Source organism: Juglans regia, chromosome 7, assembly GCF_001411555.2.
Source record: "Juglans regia cultivar Chandler chromosome 7, Walnut 2.0, whole genome shotgun sequence".
Taxonomy (NCBI): Eukaryota; Viridiplantae; Streptophyta; class Magnoliopsida; order Fagales; family Juglandaceae; genus Juglans; species Juglans regia.
In genome coordinates this window covers 32353562-32368215 of record NC_049907.1, presented here as the reverse complement: position 1 = coordinate 32368215, position 14654 = coordinate 32353562, and the positions used below count along the sequence as shown (strand labels likewise).

Sequence of the window (14654 nt, the reverse complement as noted above, 5' to 3'; positions counted from 1 at the left end):
TCAAGGTATACTTTTGTTTCTAGTACTCCGTGGAAACCAAAGTGGGACAAAAATGATCAAGTTGTAGCAAAGGGGAAGACCGAACCATCAAAGGGAAAAGATTTGGGTGAGGCTGAAATCTCAAGAAAAAGAGAGAATGAGTTGAAAAACAATTGTGAGGCCGAGAGTTCAAATAAAGAGGAGACTGAAATAAAAACAGAGGGTGAAAAGAACAAAGAGAGTGAGAGGAAAAAAGAGAATGAGGCCGAAAGATCAAAAGAAAGAGAGAGAGAAAAAGAAAATAGAGAAGTGGTTGAGAGTCAAGAAAAAAGAGTGGAGTCACAAGAGGAAAAAGAAAGAGAGATTGTAGAGAGAAATAAAAAGACAAAAGTGTGTTTTTATGCTAAGGCCAGCTTTTATGCTAACAAATTTAACGACTCTTTGCCTAGTGTTGTTGTTTCTTTGTTGCAGGGATATGAGGTCGTGATTCCTAGAGGTGTGTTTAGGGGTTTGTCACCTATTAGGGAGATAGAGCACTACGTTAATCTTGTGCCAGGTGCGACAATTCCTAACCGACTTTTATTTGAAGAATATGAGTCCTTGACACACTTAAAGGGACAAGGTAAGTTGTTGAGTAGAATGCATGCTAAGTGGGAGGACTGTATTGAGACTTTTCCTCATGTATTCAAATACACACAAGGTATGGAAAATTTTGTGGTTGATGCTTTAGCAAGAAGGTATGTCCTTGTCTTCAGTTTAGATGCAAAATTGTTGAGACTTGAATATGATAAGGAATTGCATGCTAATGATGATGACTTTGCTAGTGTGTATGGAACATGTGAGAAATCATCTTTTGGTAAGTTCTATAAACTAGATTGGTACTTGTTTAGAAAGAATAGATTTTGTGTGCCTACTAGTTTTATGCGTAAGTTGCTTGTGTGTGATGGACATGCTGGTTTGTTGGGTAACCTTGGTATAAGGAAGAATTTTGTTGTGTTGCATGAATGTTTGTGGGAATATCATTTGCCATTCAAAGACGTGTTGCACGAACGTTTGTGGAAGTATCATTTGTCATTCATTGATGTATTACATGAACATTTATGGGAGTATCATTTGCCATACATTGAAGTGTTGCATGAACGTTTGCGGGAGTATCATTTGTGTTTCATTGAGTTTGCATATAATTGGAGTGGTCATTCTGGTGAAAATAAGATTTCAGACATGTTGCATGAACGTTTATGGGAGTATCATTTGCCATTCATTGACTTGTTGCATGAACGTTTGCGGGAGTATCATTTGTCATTCATTGAGTTTGCATATTGGAGTGGTCATTTTGGTTCAAGGAAGACTTTAGATGTGCTTCATGAACATTTGTGGAAGTATTGTTTGCCATTCATTGAGTTTACATATAATTGGAGTGTTCATGCTACTACTAAATTTTCACTAATTGAAAATGTCTATATACTTAATCCAATTCCTCCTTCAGATTTAAAGTCTTTACCAGTTGACGATAGGAGTAGTTTGGATGGACTATTCCAAATTCTTGAACAAATTAATGAAAATGCAAATCTAATGGATCTTCTAGGTAAGTTTCATGTTTCTACTATTTTCAATCTTACTAACCATTTTCCCTTTGATCCAGGTGGAGATTCGAGGTCGAATCCTTTTGAGGAGAGGGGGAATGATGGGAACCAAGATGGGCCTAGTCTTAAAGATCATTTGCAACTTCCAGATGGGCCAAGAAGATCAAGGAGACAATGCAAGGATTGATGCAATCCACTTGGGACAAGTTTAGCAAGAGCCCAACATTCAAGATGGGGGCTTGAAGGATGAAGATCCAGTTTTAATTCATTTGATCAGATACGGAAGAGGGCAACAACAAGACTTGAAAGCTTTGGGCTCTTGAAGGGTTTCAACTCATTTAATTCATTTAAAGAACTTATTTTATTAGTTTAGAATAATTGAGTTTATTATGGGAAGCACTTAAGGGGGCCTATGCAAGGGCATGTTCGAAAAGTTATTATTTTATTATACTAGGGTTAGGGTTACTGTACCCGAGTTACTGTAGCATGGCACTCTAGCAGCGGCACTGTTCATCTAGGGACACTTTTGGAAGATGGGGGTTTATTTTGGCTAGGGTTTCATTAGGTTTTGCTTTAAATACTCTATGTAGCCTCATTCTAATAAGTTTATGAAGTTTATGAAATTTGATGAATTTATTCATTGTGAGTTGAGTTTTACTCCTCTTGTTCTTAATTGAACTTTTGAACTTATCAAAGGTAAATCACAACCTTTGTGGCGTTCCTCCTTTGTAATCTGGGTTCTTGAGACGGGTTCTTCAACGGGTCTAGATTTTAATATAATCTAGGTTCTTGAAACAAGTTCTCATCGGGTCTAGATTCTCCATCCTTTGACTTGATTTTGGCTTTTTTGGGGAGTTTTCAAATTGGTTGTGGGTTCAAGGGAATTCATTCCCACGGGTTCATATCATTTATCTTCTTCAGGAAGTGATGCATGGTCAAATATCAACCCAGTTTTTTATTGCTAATTTGCTTGCATCTGAAGGGGCTTCATGTCTAAGAACAATGCATTTATGGTGTTCTTTAATTCAAAGCTGCCATTTTTTTTTCTCTAGAAATAATGCTCCACTAGGTCTGGGAAGAAAAACTCGATCTCGATCTTGGGTCTGGGAAGATAAACTCTACTCGATCTCAGGTCTGGAAGAGAAAAACCTACTCGATCTCAGGTCTGGTTTCTTTATGGTTTCTGCAAACTCAACCTTATCCTTCTCATTTCTTTTTTTTGTTGGTTTTGTTTGCATAGTGCATCCCATCAAAACAGTACAAAAATTTAGAAAAATCATATAACATTCTTTTTCCTTTTTTTTGGGTATTTTTGGTTTTAGGACTCTGAAAAGGACTGTCTAGTTTCAAGCATGATGGTAATTTAGATTTTGATTTGTTGTGTGAAGATTTTTAAGATGGGTATACGAGCAAGGGGTTAGTGTTGTTGTGAAAAGTTTCAACAAAGAGAGGATGAAAGAAAACTTAGACATATTTGACTGGAAACTGAGCCCGGATGAGTTGCAGAAGATAAGTGGAATTCCACAACGCAGAGGAGGTATTGCAAGTGAATTAATCTCTGATGAAGGCCCTTACAAGTCTCTTTCGGAGGAGATTGGCGTCGTTCTTAATGGGGGCTGGAGCGGCTTCATTTTTGGGGTTTTACATTCTTCACAGGGATTACAGGGTTGCCCAGGAGGCCATTTCCGAATAGGTCAAAGGAATCTCTAACTCACTTGATAGAATAATTTTGGCTTTGGAAAAGTTAAAAGAAAATGAAATGTCAGAACCTGTGGGGACAACAGAGTAGGTGGGTGCATTAAGGCACGCAATTGCAATTTGATAATGTGGATGTAGGTCCAAGATGAATCTTACTGAACCCTTTATGTTTAAGGAATAATTACATCTTATCTTTGCTGCATTGCTCAAATTTGTTGATGAAAATAACCACTTGAATTTGAATATTAGTGGCTGGAGCAAAAAAAAAAAAGTCTCTTTCGGAACTTTGGGATGGAGAGATCTAAAAGTAAGACTTGGGAGAGACCTAGAAGCAAGAAATATTTTTTTAAATGTTATCTTCTATTTGATGGTTTAAGTACCAATTGTATCTCCTTTATTATACTGGTTTTGTTATAAGACATAGAACTAGTAAAATCAATTAGAAAATACATCAACATGACTATATGGGATGCTTGAATTTTTCACAATGAACCTCCCTATTGCATTATCTGGTTTGAGTGTTGGATATGCTGTTTGCAGGCATTGATTGTACTAGATATGTTAAGCTAGCTCAATAATAAAAGGCTTTCTTGGCTTTTCAATATTCTCCCAAAAATAAAATAAATAAAAGGCTTGAGTAATGTGACATGACTCAAAACAGTGATTACGAGTCAAGAAATGTAAGTTCACAAAAATTTAAAATATTTGAATAGTAATATCGATATCACATTAATATTTGAATATTATTTGTTACAGATGCAATTGAGTTGAATGGATCACAACCGGTAGGAAAATGAAGTGGTTTATGTATTGAATGTAATTCGTGGACACATGACAATGCACCATTTTTTTGTATTGGAACTGTGTAATGTGTATTGGAACCAATGGCTATATTATATTGGACAATTGTTTGTATTTTTGGATGGATAGCTTTTTATTTGTAGTTATTTTTGGATGGTATGAGACTTTTTATACCTTGAGTGTTTTAGACGATGGTAGAAAATTTTCTCTTTATTTGATTCAAGCATCCATAATTTCAACATAATCAAATTTCTGCACAGGTTCCCAATTAATCAGAAAATTTACCAAAGCACTGTTCAACATGAGTCACATTGATTTGTGCACAGGTTCCCATTTGTATGGTTTTGGAACAACAAGATCACCACCTATTATTTCATGATTAAGTATAAAAGGAAACTCATGACAAGAACCAAAAAAAAAAAAAAGGGCAAGTGTTTCAAACATGGATTTACAAACCAATAAACGGACTTAAGTTATACATTTTTCAAAAATATAGACTTAAGTTTCGATCTATTAATAACTTAGATACTATCAAATATTGTCAAATACCAAACAACATATACCAAGTTCCGAAATCACTTAGATACTACTAAGTAACATGACACAACAACTACAAAAGCCCAATACAGCCAGAGTAGTGTGCGTGAACGCCTTATTTCAAGTTGTTGCTCCAAAACCACCAACTCTCTCTTCTTGATCTCAGCCGCTCTCTTGCGGAGCTCAATCTCCCTCTTCTCGATATCGTCGAGTTTCTTCTCAAACTCTTTCTCCTTATGTAACAGGTCATTGTTTCTTTCTTGAAGTTAGTGCTCATTCTCTTGATTACTATCTGCTAAATAGACCAATTGTAAAGCAAAAATAAAAAAATCAAATAATGTATAGTTAATAATGTAAAACATAGGGCATGTGGAAATCTGAAGGTTGTGTAAAACATAGGGCATGTGGCAATCATATAAGTCTACACGTTTGAAATTTGATATTAATATTGATAAGGTAGCAAGTGATCATGATCTCTCCCTGCTGGCCCATCTCTCTCTTGAGTCAAATCTCCAGGACAAAACCATATATATATATGCATGGGCATGGTTGTCTTAAAGATACCATGTCTGTCTTCATTGTTGTAAGCAAGATAAATTATGATATTTCCTATAATATCATGTCTTTTCTCTTTAGGAATTGTTCAATCTATCTTAACTCGATCTTTAATCATTGGAACATTCACAGTACTGCATGCAGATTTAGGGACAATTTGAAGTACATCATGAGTCAAAATTAGACACTATAATAGAAGTACTACTAGTACCACATATGATCCAATTTTGATGTTTTTCTTAGAATTTCTAATGGTGGATATTGCACAAATCCAAAATCAAGATTTCCTACTATTGAAGTACAATACAAAATTGGTCACAACTATTTTTTTCCTCATTTTACACAAATAGATGCATAGACTTAGTCATACAGGTATACAAGCACAAATACTTCTGAGGTACACAACTAATCCAGTAAAGAAACATGCAATTCACTCTTATCATCCCCAAAAAATCATAAGATGGCTATTATCATTTGCTTAGAAAAAGATCATGAAATACATATAAACACCTCATCGTGAAAGCAGCAAATAATTAGGATGAATTTGGATATTATGCCAAATTATTATCCAATATTGATTGAATAATAGTATACATCCCGTCAACAAATATGGTTGCCGCCATATGTAAAGAGATATCTAGGTAGAAATAAAACAGAAGGAACAAGGCTACCACTAGAAAACAAAAGCTTGCTTGGATAGCTTCGTGGACATCAGTCACTATAGGAATGTCATACGCTAGTTTTACCTTCTCAAGTATCTGTAGATAAAGAGTAGAAATAAAAATAATTTTAATCTTGGAATTTTACTAGGTTTTCAATATTAAATCTCAGTGTAATTAATCCATGAACATAAAGAAGAATAATTTCCTATAAGTAGAATAATTTCCTTATTAATTGCACTATTTGCTACAAGATTTACACAAACTTGCATGAAACGAACCTTTACTAGAAAATAATTACTCGGGTCTACTCAATAGGATGAATAGGATGTTGCAGAGCAGAAAATAAGCAAGGCAAACAAAAATAAAGAAGGAATTAAAAATCTATGAAGATTCGAGAAACGCCATGGATCACAAAGTGTTAAAAATATTGTTCTAGAACTGAGTAGAGTTATAATGAAAAGCACATACCAAGCCAAACAATGAACATCTTAAAAATATTGTTCAAGAACTGAGTTGAGTTATAATAAAAAACACATACCAAGCCAAACAATGGACACCCGCCTCTCTCTTAAACCAAAATAAGTTGTTGACTTATTGACCACCAAAGTTCCTCCATTGAGCATCTGAGATATCCTACACCAAGGAAGATTTCTATGAAAAAGAAGGAAAAGGGAGGGAGAAATACAGAGCTTGGTTAGGGTTTCTTTCGGCGACGAAGGGGGAGGCAGAGTTTCAGTGTCTTTCGGCTTCAAACGGGGAGGGAGATCTTCAGTGTCTTCGGCTTCGAAGGGGGAGGTAGAGGATCGAAGGGAAGCTCGGAGTATCTTGGTTTCGTTGGAAGGTGGGGCTTTCGGGAGAAGAGAAAAATTGGCCAAAGAAGGTCCTTCGTCATCGGTCTTCGTGTGGGGATGGTAGTAGATTTCGAGTGGGGATGGTGGAAGATAAATGCTTGAAGATGGAAGGGAGGTTGGAAATGGGGGGAAAGGGGAAGATGGAGTGAAGATGAAAAAGATGGGAGAAAACTCTTAGACGAAAATGAAAAGGGGAAGACTAATGAAGTTGGGAAAATAGTGTCGTATTCATTTTGCCACATGAGACGCGGTTCCCCACGCCGGTTTATTATATTTCCTCAGTAATGCTCGAGTTGCTTCAATTTTCTTACATAGGCGAAAGGTTGGGGAAACACTAACCATAATGCCTCGAAGTGAAATGGTTTGGAATAGGCCAGGCCGCTTGCTTCTATGTTCAAGGGCAATAGGCGCAAGGTTAGAAACGGCTTTTATTAGAAATTGCGCCATTCCTTGCTCCAGCTGCTTTTGCCCTCACTTGGATACAAAGATGGAATGAAAAATCTATAAATAATAGTAAAATAATTTAAATTAAAATATTTTATAGAATTTTGAACAATGAGAAAAAAAAAATAAATAAAAATATTATAAAAACTAAAATATTGTTAAGAATATAATTTTTGTTTTAAAATTTAAAAAAATTAATTTTTTTTAATAATTTAGAAAAGTTATAATGATTATGTAATAATTTGATGAAAAAATTAATAATTTGAAATTGAAAAATATTTTCATTTGAATGATATTTTAACGTTGAGATGAGATAAGTTGAGACTATCTGTAAAACCAAACGGGGCTTAATGCGGTAGAAGACCCCAAACTGGCCCTCTTAATTCTTCCATCCAAGAACATGGCTGGCTTGGAGCAAGTTGTGGTAATTGTATTTAAATACTCCAAGAACACCTGTTCTTTTTATTGCGAGGTATTCTGGACCAAAATGCTCACCTACCAATTTCTCTTTGAGCCTTTTACTGGCTGGTTTAGAAAAAATACATAGTAGAGAATTTCTTGTACAAAAAGAATAGTATTATAAACATAGGTCTGAATTCATATTTTATACATGGTCAAAACTGAACATAGTAACTAAAAAAATGTCAAAATAGGTAAGCAGCAGCTTAAACAAATTCCGTAGTAAAGCTTCTATTTCATGAGAGAAGCGGATAAACTTAACTGAATGTGAAAAGATACAAACCAGAATTCTGAAGCCAGATTAATAAATCAATACATTTGACACATTATACGGTTCATCACAAAAGAAAAACCTACAACACTTCATATGTACTTTCAGCTTTGAACAGAAAACAATAATTATAATTACAAAAAATAGAGGCAATTACTAAAACCAATAAACCTAAAATCCTGCTAATGAAGAATATATGCCTTACTGCCTTTAGTCATATAACTTAATATACAGATGGAAATTAAAAAACGAGAGAGAGCGAGAGGGAGCAGAAGGCATGGCCAAGTCAAGCAATTGTCGCTGTGAATGCTAAGACCAGGTCAACAAAGTTGGAAACTACCAAGGAAATCCAGACTCAGTCATCACTTTCACCCAATTGATCTGCCGATATGAATCGCATGTCATTATCCACAGAATGTACAGGTAAAAGAGAGGAGATAAACACAGGGAAAACATTTGAATGGCTTTTTTGCATTAATGAGTTCAAAGTCAAGACTGTGCCAACAAAAGCAACGATAGATATGACATAGTTACCCTTAAGTTTCACCAACAAAAAGGAAACGGCCATAGTTTTGTTGGTGCTGTCAATCACCCCTAGAAATATTTGGCCTGGAAGGGTAATTTTCACTGGTAATAAATCAGAAATGCACACGCATTGAGAATAGATTTGGCAAAATGTCATGAGATATCAGCAAACAGAGTTGAGAATGAACGGAAGGAATTGAATGCTAAAAAAACATATTATGAAGTTGCAAATTTAGAGGCAAATCAGACATGCATACATGAACTTTATTTCTTAAAAAGGCAAGTTTCTGGAATATAGCATGATGATCAGGCACAAAATTGGGTTGTTTGAGAGTGAGAGTGAGAGTGAGAGAGAGAGAGAGAGGGAAAGAGAGAGAGGGGGGGGGAGCCTTCCAGTTAAATTTATTGGTCCAAAATTTTAAATTTGATTCGAGTTATTTCAAATATTTACAAACCCCTTACGTAGTAGTTTCTCCGTGCAGCCAGATAAAAAAAAAAACGTAAAAATTATATATGCACACAAAAATAAATGACTGATATAAGCACAAATCAGAATCTAGGGTACTTAGGCAACACCTATTTTTAATTCATATTTATTAAATTTCTTTTACTATAAAAAAAAATAAAAGAGTTAAGCTAGTGCAGACCTTTCCAAAGAATTTGGACCAAATAATAACCACCCCATAGTCAAAACTGAAGAATTTCTCAACGTGTTAATCATTTAATACTTACCATTTCTTAGCATCTTTGATACCACCTTCATGATCAACATTCCCATTAACATGTAATGAGCCAGTTGAATCACTCTCTTGTGCACTAGGATTAAGAATATGTGTAAAACCCTGCCCAATTGACTTCCATAATCGTGTCGGCAGAGAAGACTGCAAATTGGCAGCATTTATATGAGATGATGGTTCAATTGGCAGAGCAGAAGTGGGGTTCAGCTCGGAGAATCTTATAGCACCTAATATTCTTTCTGGGAGCTCTGATTGTGTTTGGCTTTCAATGAGAAATGCAAGGTCGACAGTAAGTGTTGTGATGTAACCAAACGCCAAATGAACTATGGCACTTGCAACCATGGAGGACCCAATATCCACATCAACTTCTATGAAATTATCTGCTAAATAGTATTTACAGGAAAGAGCACGCCCAATTATGCATATAGCCTGCTCCCCAACTGCTTTTCTCACAATCCAAGGACCCTTGACAATGTTGGCTATTAACTTAAGTCTGGAATTCCTGAACCCATCATCACCTTTCAAGAACAAGTCCATCAGAGACCCCTCTGGAATAGGGTCTTTTGTCGCAAAATATGCCACTGCACTATAATTATCCTTGCTTGGGACTTGAAGATTGAAAGCCCAAACAAAAGGCTTATCTCCATCAGGAAACTCATCCTCAATAACTTTTCTAACTTGGCTGCTTGGATGATTCAAGACCTCCCCAATCTTTGCTGAGCTTTTAATCCAATCAAAGCCAATAGGCTTTAGAAGATATTCACCAGCAGGAATTTTCACTCTTGTTGAAAAGTAATCCGGACCTCTGACCATGAAATTGTCTCCAGGTGGGCAAGCCCAACCATTCGGACAGTTATCAGGCTCAAGAAGTGGTACAGCTCCCCCTGATCTCACTCTCTCAACCCATTCCAGCTCACTCTTGCAATCAGCACTAGCCATATGATATCCTAATTGCAGTGCCCCTTCGTGCAACTACTCAATAAAGCTCAATACAATACGGGAAGGCTTCCAGCGACTCTGAATCCGGATTGGTCTGAATCGAAAATTAAAGATTGTCTCGACACTAGAAAACTTGCTAGAAATCTATAAGATACAAACCAGAATAAGTAGATAAATAAAGTGGACAAATTGTTAAAATGTTATCTTATAGGGGCAATTATCAAATATCATGCTTTAGAAAATTCAAATTCAGATTCAGAGCTTGAAGTGAAACCCACAATCCAACAGCTAACCACGTGTCTCACTCCTTAGGAACATGAAGATTCAAGAAATAAATGAATCAAAAGTTCAAAATTTTTGTCCTAAAAACTGTCTTTAATTAATTAATGGCATTAAATATCACAAAAAAGTGCCAGAACATAAACGTATAACCTTGCCCTAACCAAAACGCAAACATGGGAGAAAAATCAAAAGAAAATCATCCTTCTGCATACCCTCGCAATGCCAGCCAACTCAGACCTAACTTGCCATGCCTGTATGGTTAGGTTCGAAAAACATGAATCTTCTCTTAAGCCTTGAAAGATTGTTTTTCTCAGGAATATATTAATTGCTTTGAAAACAAAAGAAGCTTGAATAAACAAGAAAACCGTAGAGCCAAATAGTAGTAAACAATCCGCAAAAATATGCACGACCTTTATGGATCATATAAACTCTATATATATGCATACTTACATTCAACATGACCTACGCAAGGAACCCATTAAAACCCCTTAAAACTTACCTGATTGATAAAGATAGAAATATGTGTGAACGGATTATGGAAAATCAAAGAGAGCACAAATCCCTAACCTTGAATTGTTGAGAAATTGCTCAGGAAACCTGAGGTTGTGGAAACCCTAATTGTATAGAGCGGAAAATAAGGGGCTTATTGAATAAGCCTAATTCAAAGAAGCTTTAAACGAGAGCCTTCCCTTCAAGCACTTCCCTCTTCTCGAGGTTTGACTGGCAACTGGTCAAGATAGTGGAGGATTCAATGGTAAGGAGTTTTGAAGTGCGAAGTAGCAGTAATTGCTAAACCGGTTGCGGGTGATAGACTTGCCGTTTTGACCAATCATGTAGCTTGCAGATTTCAAATATCATAGAGCTGTAGAGCTCCTACTCTTTAGATTACATTTTTGCCCCCAAGGTGCGACTCACGCTACATCTTTTCCCCCCTTTGCTTCTCTCTCTCTCTCTCTTTACGTTTGAAGAAAGATTGTGATTTGTGACCCAAGCAAGAAATCAAGATGCTGATATATATTTTTTTTTATCCTTCTTGCTTATAAGAAAACCATCCAAAATAATGAAGAAAAAAATCAATTTTCTTTTATGAGTAAATAATATTATGAGTCGTGCTACACCCACCGACTTAGGGTTGAACAACATCCGACAAAATCGGCCGGCACCAACGCAGCCCGACCGCTGGAGCACGAAACCGGCCGAAATTGACGAAAAACTGGTCGAATGACGGTCTTAAAACCGATGTCAGCCGGTTCGATTCCAGTTTGATCCAAGTTCAAACCAGAACCGAACCGGCCGATTAAATAATTATATATATATTGTAGTTAAAACGGCATAGTTAAAATGACGTCGTTTTAACTACGATGTATATATAAATACAAATGAAACGACGTTGTTTGGTCTTAAACCAAACGGTGTCGTTTTATACATAACATATTAAAAAAAATGAGTGAAATGCCGTTTGATTTGAAACCAAACGGCGTCGTTTCGATTTGAGCTCGACTTCTTCCGCTCTCCACTTCTTCTCCAATTTCTCAGTTTTTCTTAGTCTCTCTCTCCTTTGCAACACTTTCTCTCTCTACTCTCTCAGACAAACCTCGCCACAAGGGGGATCGAGAACCGTCGGAGTCGATACGACCGGTATTTCTCCTCTCCATTGGCCGGTACGGTTGGTTGTTCCATGCAAATCCCCTCTATAAGTCGGCATCGGTTTTGGTCAAAAAGCGCTCCGATAGGGTCAGTTTTCACCCCTACCACCGAGGGTGTAGTAGGAGACATTTCACCGATAAGGTCAAATGACCTTTTTTTATTTTTAAACATTTCTTTTTAAAAAATACTTCTTTAATAATCATCAAGTAAAAACAAAAAAAAAATCAATCAGTAGCCACCATTTGGTGGCTTTTGTCACTGGCTGTAGATTTATTCTAATATTATTAGTGAGTAAAAGTTACCATTGAACACAAAAAATTAGGAAAATAACTCAAACTTGAAAAATCAAAGATTGGTGCTTTCGAATTCTTTCCACCTAGCATTGGTTATCGAATTTTGATATCTTTTTGCTCAATTTTTTTTTTTTTTTGTACACAAAATTGTAAAACACCTCCTGTACTTTATTTAAGACGAGATTGTTAGTGCATGTTCGAACTTGTGATGGGTAATATAACTTTTAAATTAAAGTTTATGGTTGTAGAGTTAAAGTAATAAACTCTAATATTAAAAGAATATTATTGTTTGGTAACCATATGTCTAAAATACTTTTAAACATATTATATTTGTTTGGAAACAATATATATAAAAAAAGGTATTTTTTAGGTAGAAATGACATAAAATGTCATTTGTAAGTTGGAGTGTCGTGCATCTAATAAGATCAAAGAGTAAAGTTGTAATTACCTGAAAGTTATATGAATATTTTAGTCTATTAATAGTATTTTTTAAAATTTAAAACTATGTTTTGTAATATTCGTAAAAATGCGTTTAAGGACCTTATAGTATTATTTTATATAAAAATTGGTGAGGCTGACACGAGCAATGCACTTGTTCAGCTCTCCTTATGTGACGCCCCCAAATTCCGCTTGGGATCGGACGGACATTTGAAGCGTCGAGACATGTAACACAAGGTTACCTGCCCCCGTTCATGACATATAAGATGCAATATTCCTAACATGCATCTAGCATTATGCAATATTCGCAGCGGATAATTTTTTTCTTCAGCAATACTATGCACCAAACCGAAATATCCCAAATACTTAAAACATACTTCATACATAATGACGTACTAAACAACTGAGATCACAATAATAGTCCATATGGTTGTGATCAAAAGAGTGCTGGAGATTGAACTCCACAAATACAAGTAGTAACCTGAGGTAACTACTGTACTACCATCTACGTCGCACCATCGCTTAATCGATCGTTTCCAGATGGTCGATTCTCGATTCTCCTTCAGATCCTGTAATAAGATCTACCATTCGGGGGGAATGGTAGTTGGGACTACCACAGTGAGATTTGATTACAAATCTCAGCAAGTTAACAGGAAACTTCCACACAGGTTAATGATGCATGCATGGCAGTAAAAGCATGAATGCATAATCAAATCGTAAGTAATCATAGCATAACTTGACATACAACATAACATAACTGTCATAACTTAAACTGAAACTGAAGCTTAGCATGAACGTGACTTGAAACATAACATGGACTTGAACATAACATGAATGTGAACATGCATAATTTGAACTTGAACTTGAGCATGACATAACATAAATGTGAACTTGGAACATAACGTAAACGTGAACATAACATAACATGAACTTGGAACATATTCTTGTCTCATGGGATTACCATGATTGCGTGAACGTAAACTTGAACATAACATAACGTGAAACATGACTTGAACTTGGAATCTTATTCAATAGACTTAATCATTAACGTGACCATATGGGTGCTACACAGTCCCCTTGAGCCGTGTGTCCCTGCCGATTACCGCATCACATCACAGGTTTCTATACCAGCTGTGAGTGCGTTAATACGTACTCCACAGTTGTTGTGGCCCCACGTATTCTACGTGTCACAATTGCTGTGTCTCACGTAGTGTATGCTCCACAGTTGTTGTGGCCCCATACTTCATGCTCCACAGTTGTTGTGGCCCCATGACTTATCGTTTGTGCCACACTTGCTGTGGACACACGTAACATAATGTGTGGCACCATCGGCGTTAGTGCCTGGCGCGCTCCGGTGACCAGCTAATTAGGCCCCATTCGCAACCTGTTGACTGTACTTCGTCAACCCAGGGAATTTCACACCTATTTAGACACTCCAGCGTGAACAAAGGAGTTCCACTAGGATATTACCCCATCCTAGCGCTTAGGGTCGTGATTGACATGAATGACTTAACTGGCAGACATGACATTTCGTAACGTGACGTAACATGAACGTGACATAAAAGACAGAAATCTTGACGTAACATAACGTGACATGAACGTAGGACGACAGACATGACATACTTCGAGACATAAATGTAACAGAGAACATTTCATAACATGTCATACATGTAACATGCAACATTTCGTAACATGGCATACCATATAACAGACAACATTTCTTAACGTGGCGTAACATGTGACAATGAATATTACATGACAAGAAATACATGTAACAGATGGCATACTTAACTTAACATGACATACTTGCAATGTATAGCATGTATAGCAATACGTGACAGAATATCTTGTGTAACAGATGAATAATTCATGACAGAATAAATTCTGTGTAACAGATAAATATAATGACTTGGCATGGCACATATGATAACATGCATACTTACAATTTAGTTC

General features: G+C 36.3%; 1 protein-coding gene across 9 annotated transcripts; it reads right to left on the bottom strand.

The window, feature by feature from the left end:
- Positions 1-4498: 4498 nt before the first annotated feature.
- Positions 4499-11067, bottom strand: LOC109005464 (protein ENHANCED DISEASE RESISTANCE 2-like). Of its 9 annotated transcripts, none has more exons than XM_035691733.1 (4): positions 10891-11065; positions 9098-10185; positions 5900-5911; positions 4546-4890 (listed from the first exon to the last, which is right to left on the bottom strand). In XM_035691733.1, coding segments are annotated over exons 2-3 (945 nt in total). In that variant the 5' UTR covers positions 10042-10185; positions 10891-11065; the 3' UTR covers positions 4546-4890; positions 5900-5910. The 9 variants fall into 9 exon arrangements, with proteins under 9 accessions (XP_035547622.1, XP_035547626.1, XP_035547625.1 ...); XM_018984416.2 differs by lacking the exons at positions 4546-4890; positions 5900-5911 and adding exons at positions 7861-8221; positions 8375-8467 and having other exon boundaries at positions 10823-11067; XM_018984415.2 differs by lacking the exons at positions 4546-4890; positions 5900-5911 and adding exons at positions 7861-8221; positions 8375-8467 and having other exon boundaries at positions 10891-11067.
- Between the last annotated feature and the right edge of the window lie 3587 nt (positions 11068-14654).